Raw genomic sequence first — 10,961 nt, 5'->3', positions numbered from 1 at the left:
AATCCATGCTTATGTCACACGATAACCATCTCCATGACAACTGAAACAACAAGATACCACAATATGTGGCTTGATGCTCTGGAAACCAAGTTAGACAGAAAGATACTTTATTTTCCTTGTGGACCTTGGTCTAAGAATGTTTTTTTTCAAACATCATATTTAATATCCATTACATTCAGTCACCGTCTGAAGTCTGCGACTCACAGGCATCAACAGACACACACGCACATTGTTTGTTTTGGGGCCTTTGGGCCTTCAGTCTTCAGTTAGCGAGACACGTGATCAGCTGGACTGGGACAGGGCACGGTCAGGTGACAGACCCCGCTAGGCAAAACAGTTCCTCTTCTAAACACACACAAAAGTATTGTAATCCTGGATTTCTACTCTAAATGCACTCTTGAATCATGAGTAATACAAATTATAACAGAAATACTTTACTATGGGTTATCTTTTTTCCATATTCAAATGGATGGAGAATCTGAACGTGAGAAACCATCATTAGGAAGGGGGACCATCATAGGAAAAAAATCACAATAAATACGTTTTTTCCGCATAAAAAAAACGTGTTTATTTATTTTTCATGAATGGTTAAAGGTTGAATGTGGAGAATAAGCAGAACACCGGCATCTAGTGTCTCAAGATCGTAGTCGGGTTGCCAGGTTTGTTGCCGAGTGTGTCAAGTGATGAATCACATAGGGTAACGACTAATTTGGACTAATCAATTCATTTTACGACAGTATTTAACATCTTTTTTGAGTGGTGTGTCATCCATTTGCTAGCTCTCAACTCAAAATTATTCCTTCTTTCTGTAGCAACAACAGACAAACCTGGCAACCCAAAACGCCCAACGCTACTGGCGGCTACAATGGAAACAGAACTTGACAAAAAGTAATTGTCAAACCCGTCAAGAACATTTTAAAACATTAATTCAGACTAAATATATATATTTTTATGGAAAAGCAATACTTCCATTCTGTACCCCACAAAACCCCCTGTGAGTGTATTATTATTTTTTAAATATAACTTTTAATAAAGGTACATCTTCAACCTTTAAGTCATTTCAATGAATGCCAAAACACATCATGTTGTATATTTTAACAAAATTACTGAATTACATAACAAGGGCTCAGACCTGAGTTGTATATTCTGTGCACATAATCACCAGGGTGCATTAGAAACTGAATGTGTCATGAAAAAATCTAATCAGAACTGTCTGAATAAATTAAATCAGAACTTCCTTATTTCCCTTCCAGGGACATTCAGATTCCCTGTACACATTTCTCACATGATATTTTGACATGTGTAAGTGACATCATGTCTCATGTGTACATTAAACGGCCGGGGGATCTGAACGGGTCAAAAGCATCCACGTTTAGGATGACTGTCCTGCGTTGTCATAAAACTGGAGGGACAGCGGATAAAAAGAGCTCCTATGCTGGTCGACCAATGAGGATTTGAACACCTGCACACACTCCCAGGGCTACAAGTCAGCACTTTTACCTTGTGGGTATGGTTTCATTTTCACTGGAAAGGGTATCCCTGAAAAATATCTACTGACTGCACTAAAGGGTTATCAGATCAGATGCAAGAAACTGCAGTAAATTCTGAATCATTCCTGTAGGAACATGTTACGATGAGGGAGGAACAGCAGGATTCTCCATTTAGAAGGTTTGGAGTGTTTGAGCTGTAGTTACTGCCTAACTATTGGGTCACATATTCCCTTTAGCTGGTCACTAATTCCCTACTATAACTCTGCTCCTGCTGACATTTTGACTTTTGTGTTTTGACCGTCTATTTGTATTTGTATTGCATGTTTTTTCAACAAATGAATACAACACAAACACTGATTTGATCTTGTTTTTTTGCATTTGACACAGTTTTGCGCGTCCATACGGTTTGAGAGTGCTTTCAGCGTGGGGGTTGCTGATAGGGGAAGACACAGAGGAGTTGCTGATGGTGGTCACTTACACAATGATTATCTATTCAGCGGGATGCGTCAGAAAACAGCCCATCAGAGATCAAACAGAGAGCACAGAAAGCTGATTAGCATGTGGTTTTAGAGCGAGACTGGGCGAGACGCTTGGGGAGACAGAGCAAATGGGAGTCAGGTCACGGGAAGCAACACGTCAGAGCCAACTCAATAAAAATCTTCTCGTTCCTTCGCCACCTCCGCACCATCACCCTCTGTGTATGCACTTTTGTAGTGAGTGGAGAGCGTGTGTTTGTATGTATGTGTGTGTGTGTGTGTGTGTGTGTGCGTGTGAGTGTGAGTGTGCCTGTGCGTGTGTGTGTGTGTGTGTGTGTGCCTGTGCGTGTGTGTGTGTGCGTGTGTGTGCCTGTGCGTGTGTGTGTGTGTGCTTGTGCGTGTGTGTGTGTGTGCGTGTGTGTCAACCCATATTTCTTGAATCATGTGACTTGACGCAGGCAGTCATGCACAGTGTGAAAAGCCCCTCTATATATAGGCCTAGTAGGACAGTGTTGGGTTTCCCAGCAGAGCATTGTAGGAGTCCGATCATCTTTGTCCCATAAGAAAGTGCATGCTGTTGACTTGTAATGCTTCTATTTACTGTAGGTGTCAAGAGTCGAATGGTGCCCCTGTTTATTTTCTGTCCGGCCTAAAAGGTGAAATTAGGACATGAGGCAGTTGTGCTTGTGCTCTGAAGCGGCTGTAGGATAGCAAACTTCAAAGATATGGATTAGACGTGGTACGTCTGAGAGCAATAAAACCTCTCCTTTTCTGAATGAAGTGATTGTGAAGAGACCATAAGAGTCAGAAGATCCCATTGTCAGTTAACGGCAAAACAATGACTCGCAACACCTCAGTGGTGACAACATGAGATTAGTAAAGGTAAATTAAAAGGGTTTTCGGATTCAAAACTTTAATGTTGGTGAATGAAATTAAAACTAAAGGATGTAAGAAGATACAAATAGTAATAAATAAGTGTTTAACTGTCAATATGAGCATAAAATTCAGGCATTTTGTTATCTCTCAGCTTGAGTAAATGTGCAACTTCTTAACATTAGTACAGTGTACAATGTCAAATGAATACAACTTTAATATTAAACCTTCTCCTATTCACTATTTTACAGGAAAAAGGAAAAATATGACTGTCCCTAACCCTAACCAATAACCTTATCTCCACTTAAAGGGATTTAGCGTTGCTCTTTCATAAATTGGGTGAATGATTAGGGGAAACAGTAGATGTCGTAACACTTTTTGTCCCAGCACCTATAACTCCCTGCGTTTTGTGTTAGAGCTCACAGATTTTGACTGAGTTTTTGTTTCCAACTTCTCCAACTATTTCACAGAATTAATGAATTGTGTTTCACTGTTTCAACCTGCCTCGCTCATTCTCTGTTTGTACATTTAACTACGAAAAGTTACGCACTGTAATTCTTATGTAATCCACAGATACTGTAGAAACTACGCCCGGAACAAAGAAGGAAATCAGGTGACGTAGTATAACGGCACTAAACTCTGCGTAGGGAGGAGGTTCAGGGTGGTGGAAGGGTCCCAAAACAAAAGGACTTTGATCCATGGGACCGGTGTTAGTGTCACAGAAGTATCAAGCTAAACCACCACCGTTTTGGTCTAAACTTAACCAACTCGTTTATGTTGCCTAAACTGAACCGCCACAGTAACAACCTACTGTTATATCGCCACCATCGCTACCCCTACCTTCTGGGATGCTGACACACTCCCTTCATTCAACAGTCAACTTAAATCCCATCTCTTCAGGATCACCTACAACATCTGACAATCCACCATCTTCCGCCCGCTCTTTCTCTCAAAGTGTTGTCTATTGTTGCAGTGTTGTTTACTTGCCTTCTGTTTGACTTTCAGTGTATTTTCTTTGTAAAGTACAGAGAGAAGCACAATAAAAATTGTCTATTATTATTATTTATATGAATCGGTTTGTTGTAAGATATCATACGAACTGCTGTGAATACGTTTTTATAAGATATCATGCAAACTTGTTGATGAGAATGTGTTGATTTTGATAGGTTTATTGTAAAACTACTCATTTAAGAATGACTGTAATCCACGACAATGAATTGTAAAACTTTAGAAGAACTTTGATACAGCTAGCTAAACAATCGCTGACAAGTGGGAATGGTTGTTTACGCCTTTTTTAAAAAGTAGCGACACACACAAGTATAGATAGATAAATAGATAGCTAGATAGACCAATACTGGTTACATAATTCTAACTTTAACAGTATCAAAACTAATCTAAATAAAAACTCAGTGACACATTTTAGTATTTGTGAATTACAATTGCAGAACATTTTCACGTTAGCGAACATTTTGATTACCGTAAGTATATCTACAGACCTTATGCAGTCGCATTTTGTTAATGTAGCCATGCTAGCAATGTGTCTATGTTGGTCTCACACTCATTTACCATAATTTACCACTTTGGTAAATAAATAAGTATAATAGTTGTCTTGAACTTTGGGTGAGACATTCATTTCCTGTACGTCCTATATTATCCCTGCTTAGTGTCAGCACATTAGCATTGTCACTGTGAGCATGTTAGCATGCTGCTGTTAGCATTAAGCTCAAAGCACTACTGTGCAGCTAGCATGGCTGCAGACTCTCAGTCATGTTTATTTAAAATGAGTTACACACAGATATGGGGTTGGACATTAATAATCTGTAACAGTACTGGAGATTGGAGGAGATTTTATGAGAAAAAAATAAGTATATATCAGCTCTGTGTCTTTAAAGTGTAATTCCGGCACAAAATCATCCCTTGGTCGTTTTATGCACTTACATACATCAAATAAGACATCATTTTTCTTCATGTAGTTGCTAACAGATGGACGTGGTTAACACTGATTAGCTCGGGGCAGTATGGTGAAGGCATTAAAACGTCTTTTTTAACCACTAATACTGCTCCAAATAACACCAAACCTCTGCAGTAGCATGAGATGAGTCCCTACACATTAAACAAAGAACCAACAACGTAGTTAGTGAACCCAGAGTTTATTAAAGAGTGTTTTAAAGACTTACCTACTGGCCCCTGTACCAGCTCCCCTCATAGTAAAGTCCATTCAAGTCGATTATCAAAGTCAATCCAAAAGGAAGGAGCCCATTAGTGCTTTGTTTTCTGTGTAGAGACTCTTGTCATGCTGCTGCAGAGGTTTGGTGTTATTTTGAGCAGTATTAGTGGTTAAAAAAGACGTTTTAATGCCTTCACCGTGCTGCCCCGAGCTAATGAGTGTTAGCCACGTCCGGCTTTTAGCGACTCTCCGGGATTAGTTGTTACACGAAAAAAATAGTCTCTACGGCTTATTTTATGTATGTAAGTGCCAGAAAAGACCATGGGATAATTTTGTGCTGGAATTACACTTTGTTTGCGGGTATTCCTAAATTCAGTTCTAAAGTAATATTATATGCACACGCTTCATCAATGCTTTTCTCAATAGACTTCATAATGAATGAGGAGACACTGCTTTGAGTTAATGAAGCAAATTAATAATGTATCACATTTCTCAAGTGGTTAGTTAGTCATTGCTCCAATTCAATATAACTGATTATCATTTATTTCATTTATTAATCATTAATGCACTACCCTGAAAATCAAAGTTAGGGGCTTCATGACATTACAGCGGTTGTCATGGTGCACTCCTCTGATTAAAAGGTGGGACTCGCGCTAATTAAACAGTGCGAGCAGCTTCTAGCTCAAAGCTCACTGGCAACAATCAATTCCACATCATGAGGTGGTGTGAAAAGAAGCCAAGATGAAATATCACTGCAGGCCGACTCTATCACCGTGCTTTGCCTAACTTCCTGGAACCGTCCGTGCCTTTTTTTAAATCAGCAGCAAGCTAAAGATTAACAGAATTTTGTGTACACATTAGCTCCTGAACGAACATCATGTGAACCTGCCTGAGGATCAACATCTCAGGATAGGATGATCTGTGAGCTACTTTTCTTTTCAGTCTCGCTTCATGGATGTGTTGAGACTGATAGAAAAGTCCCTTTTTATTTCACATGGACTTATGCATGTTACATTGTGTAATTTAATAGTCTTTGTGCTGGTTTTTCATAGGTAGCACAAGACCCAAACAGAAATAGATGGCGCTTTTTATAGAACTCTGTCGATTCTGAATCCACCTTTAACAGCTTTAAAGGTCAAAGGTCAAGGGTCCCCTTTGACCTCAGTGTCGCCAAAATATAACCTGAGGGCGGATGAGCCTGAGCTTTTCAAGGATGTAAGAAACCATTGTATTTCTACTGGGGAGTAACACGTTTCCCATGTGTAAGAGTGAACACAAATGGATAACAGAGGCGTAATGAGGAATGATCTCAGAAAGATGCTGTTCCTGCAAAGCTGTTACACATTTTCTAACGCTGGGGACACGGCCAATGAGGAAGAAAAAAAATTCACAATGAGACACAGTGTCTCCAAGCAGACGCAGTGGCCAAAATTTCAAAGGTCTGGCTCGTGAGTCAGGGTCCGCCCAGCTCCAGTGCAGGTTGCCTTGGGGCTGGCAGGTTGTTCCACTGCAGTATGTGAGAGTAGTTTTTCTCCAGTGTGGGCAGGGCCGCTGGTGCTAACATATGTACGCTCCACAGGGGTCTGTGACGGCACACACCGGCTATCTGGACAATGCATCCGTCATTAACCCCAGTATCCCTGTGTCTCTGTCTGTCTCACTGCATTTCATTCGGCCTCCATCACTGCGTTCGCTCTCACATCTCACACTCATCTCTCCTTCCCTCTTTGTCTGGCCCGCGTTATCTTCATCCCCTGCTGTCCATCTCCCCGTCCTCCTCCCTGCATATCTCTCTCTTTCTCTCTTCTCTCCCCCTGTGGCCTGCTTTTCATCTCTCCCAGTTTCACCCGCTCTCTCTCTCCCTCTCACCCCCCTGCCCTTCACCACGTCTCTTTTCTCCCACCCCCCCTTCACCCTCTCCCTAGATCCGCTTTCCACCCCCTCCTCCTCCTCCTCCCCCACTCCCCCAACTCTCTCTCTCAACCCACCCCTCCTCCTCCTCTCTGTCCTCCCTTCAATTCCTCCTTCTGCCCCCCCTCCTCCCTTTCTCTCCTGCCATCTTGCAGGCCAGTGGAGCCAGACTGCAGGCGTTCAGGGAGTCACTGGACCTGCTGGGCAGCGGGTGACACAGATTTCCGGTGTGTGTGTGTGTGTGTGTGTGTGTGTGTGTGTGTGTGTGTGTGTGTGTGTGTGTGTGTGTGTGTGTGTGTGTGTGTGTGTGTGTGTGCATGCGTGACGAGAACAGGGAGGGGGGATTAAGCTCCAAATCACTAGAAAGGCACTGAAGAGAGAGGGGGAGAGAAAAAAAAGCTGCAGATCCAAGAATTTGAAATTCCCCCTTTGTCTGGGAGATGAAGAAACACTAGACTGTGGACTTTAACTCAAAGACTGTGTTCCTCATTCAGTGGGAGCGTTGCAATAGCATGATGTTGGAGCTCACTGCTTTTCTCCATGAGTTGGCAGTGTCCTGCGTTGGCTGGCGTGCTGCGCTTTCTCTCTCTCTCTCTCTCTCTCTCCCTGCCTGACAAACACACACACGCACACACACACGCAACCCCCACAGATGCACACACACACACACACAGTCCCTCTGCGATCCCCCTGACTGAAGGCACACAGGAAGTGCAGCCGTGGCCCAATTATAGCGTGACACCTCGGGCCGGCCGTTGCCATGGTTACGTCTTCCCTGCGGTCCCCTGGAGTGTGGCGCCGAGGAAGAAGGTCTTATCACATCAGCCATCGTTACGGCAACGAGCAAAAACCCACCCTGTAGCCTCAGTCCAGCTGGCTGTGTATTTTGTTTATAATGTGTGTGTGTGTGTGTGTGTCTATATATGATCCACACTTGTGAATAAAAAGAGAAATTACCTGAGTGTGTGAGTAGAGAGTGTTTGTGATAGTGCGTGCATGTCAGGTTAGGTGTGTTCGAGTGCATGCCCTGAACTTGCCAAGACAGCGTGTAGGTGTGTTTGTGTGTGTGTGTCTGTGGGGTTGTGATAAGGCTCTCAGCCACACCATTAGGTGACTCATAATCCACACAACCTCACATACACACACACATGAACACACGTGCGTGTGTGCAACCAGAAACACAGGGGCTAACAGATACATACAACCAATTAAACATGAACACAACACACACATACAGACGTTGTATAAACCCAGCCTGTAGACAAGTGCACATGGCCAATTTCTTTTATTTTAAAAGGGCAAACAGAGCTATACAGTACAAGTTGCACATGAAATAATTTAGCCGAGGCTGAACTCATTCATTTCTTACTGATGCAGTGACGTCAGAACAACAGAAACAAAACTCCCCATTAGAAACAAAACATTTGGCTCCTTTTTTTATGTTGAAACACAATACATCCAAACTGGAAAGGGATGTAAAAAAAGACATAATGTTTTCCAGATATTTACAGTCTATTTACAGCATTTTTGTCGTCATCTAAATATTGAAACACATTGGTATCCTTCTTTCTCTCCTCTCCAATTCACTGATTGTCAAAAGAAAGGATGGGAACGAGTGTGGACATTCTTAAACAGAGCTGCAGCTCCTCAATAAACACGAGATCTGAAGATCTTTGAACCACAGTCCGAGTGTGTTATCATGGTGTCCTGTGTGTTTTTATTGACCGCAGCTCCTCAACAATCATCCAACCAGAATCCTCTGACAAATGCTGCCACCACATACGTTACTATCCATCCAAGGCGCTGTTGCTTCTCTCCTGTGCCAGACCCAAAGTAAAGTCGGAGCCCCTAAGATCAAACCCAGGCACTCTGCTCTCAAACCCAGGACCTCCCGGCTTCCTCTTCAGCTCCTCACACTTCCTGTATTTACAGATCTGGTGTCCCCTCTTGCGATTGCGGCAGCTGCTGCACTGTTCGCAGTTCGTCTGACGCCGACAAGGCACGCACTCCCCGCACCTCTTCCTCTTCCTTCTCCCTCCGCTGCCCCCGCCCAGAGAACCAGGAGAGTATCCCTCGGCCACCAGCCCCTCGATACCCTCAGCTCCCATGGCCGCGCTCCTCCAGTGGCCTCCCCCCATCTGGAAGCCCGCCAGAGGAAACAGAGCAGGGCTGAAGGGGAACCAGGCACCTAGGAAGGGTTGGAAGTCAGTGCCACATCCGGGAGAGTCCTCTTCCTCCTCCTCAGGCCCGGATCCACTTCCCTCCCCATCCCCCTTTGCCTCCACAACCTCCCTTTTGACTGGCTGGCTGCTCTGTGCGCCCAGACCGGCCTGGTCCGTGGTGGCAGGGGTCAGAGCCAGCAGCCCGGCGCGCATCAGCAGCTCTGCGGCGTGGGCCAGGTGGAGCCCGCTTGGTGACTCCCACATGTCAGGCCAGGAGGGGGCACGGCGAGGCTTAGTGTGCGCAGGCTGGGCAGCCCGTTGCTGGGCCGGAGAGGGCTGGATCAGGCCTTTGACGTCCACGGCCGGGGAAGGGGTGGAGATGTAATGGGAGAGGCTGTAGGGGTGGTTGGAGCGCTTAAGGCTGGGTCTCAGTGGCTCATTGGGGATTTTAGCGCTGCTGTGGGCCTGATCTGGGGAGGAAGGGCCAGCGATGTCTACGGCAGTGGACATAGCAGTGGCTGTGTGTGGGGGTGTCTGTCCTTGTGTGACTGTTTGTGTGTGTGTGTGTGTGTGTGTGTGGGAGGAGAGGTGAGGGAGAAGGGGATTGAAGCCGATGCGGGGTTGACAACCGTCCTGCTGTTACTTCAGCCAAAATGGCAAGCCTTGGCCTGTGTCCCTATTCCCATTCTCTGCAGCAGCCTCAGAGTCCTGGAGAGCTGGAAATGAATGGGGGATGAAGAGAGGAAGGTTAAGAATAGAAATGTTGGAGAGAGGAATACAGAAAGAGAGTAAACAGAGGAGATGAGACTGGAAGATATTTCCTCAGCCAGAGCCACTGAACACTGTCAGAGTGCAAGAATGTGTGTAGAAAGACAATAACAACATATATGTATATAGATTTAGAAATAAACTGCTACAATAGAGAGGAACAGAGCCGTGTATGAGCCAGTGCACGGCTTGCCCATGATTTCCGCATACAGAAGGCAGTATCCCTTTAAGAATTTCACGGTATATCAATGCAATCAATAACAGAGCGACAACAATATGCAAAGATATGCGCATATGCGCAGGTCAAATGTGGAGCGCGCTTTTCAAATACATTTTGACGACTGCTGTTATGTGTGCCAGCCAAAGCTTAGGCTAAACACAGAAAGACTAAATAGAGAACCGTAAAAAAACAGGCTGTCTTTTGTCTGGTATCGACGACGAGGAGCGAGGTGCGCAACGATGCGGTTGCTGTGGATAAAAAAAGACCAGGCTATATTCCGTGTCCACATTTGTAGGAAATCTACTCAAGTGATTAAACACGGGACACGTATGTTGTTACAGGACAACGGTGTAAACCCTTTTATGAGGCGATCGGGCCACACGATCGATCGTTTCACCGTAATTAAGGTTACCTAAGAAGACGGTGCTCGACCGACGCCACGACGAGCTGACCACAGTCCGAGTGGTCGCTGCGACACGGCGCCGCGCGCAGGAAAAGGCGACAAAACCCAAACTGCGAAAATCAACAGGAAGTACTGATCAAATGTCTCCTCTTACCTTCTAAATACGGCCCAAACTCTCCTGTCAAACATGTGATGAAGTCACGAACTAATGGCGTGGTGATTGTAGTGTATATGGACGGCGGAGCTGCCGATTCCTCCTCCACCTCTCCGTCCCGGAGGGTCTGCAAACACTCTGCACGGAATTTGGGGGCGTCGCTCAAAATGCGAAGTGGACTCTGCAGCCGAGACCGTGGTCAGAGCGACCCCATGGTATCCACAGGAACACTTCCACATACACGGACAGCTGTCAGTATGAACACTATAAGATGAGATATGAACCCCAGCTTTAATATGCACCAGGCCCACTCATCCGAAACCCTCAGTGGCTCAGG

At 44.8% G+C, this 10,961-nt stretch overlaps 1 protein-coding gene across 1 annotated transcript; it reads right to left on the bottom strand.

Moving 5' to 3' along the window:
* Window positions 1-8,196: 8,196 nt before the first annotated feature.
* Window positions 8,197-10,756, bottom strand: cxxc5b (CXXC finger protein 5b). The gene is made up of 2 exons (XM_083914843.1): window positions 10,625-10,756; window positions 8,197-9,795 (listed from the first exon to the last, which is right to left on the bottom strand). The coding sequence occupies exon 2, from the start codon at window positions 9,587-9,589 to the stop codon at window positions 8,705-8,707; it is 885 nt and encodes a 294-aa protein (XP_083770969.1). The 5' UTR covers window positions 9,590-9,795; window positions 10,625-10,756; the 3' UTR covers window positions 8,197-8,704.
* Window positions 10,757-10,961: the final 205 nt, after the last annotated feature.

This window comes from Echiichthys vipera (assembly GCF_963691815.1).
Source record: "Echiichthys vipera genome assembly, chromosome: 6".
Classification (NCBI taxonomy): Eukaryota; Metazoa; Chordata; class Actinopteri; order Perciformes; family Trachinidae; genus Echiichthys; species Echiichthys vipera.
Note: the sequence above shows the minus strand (reverse complement) of the source record. Positions and strands in the feature narration are given on the sequence as shown.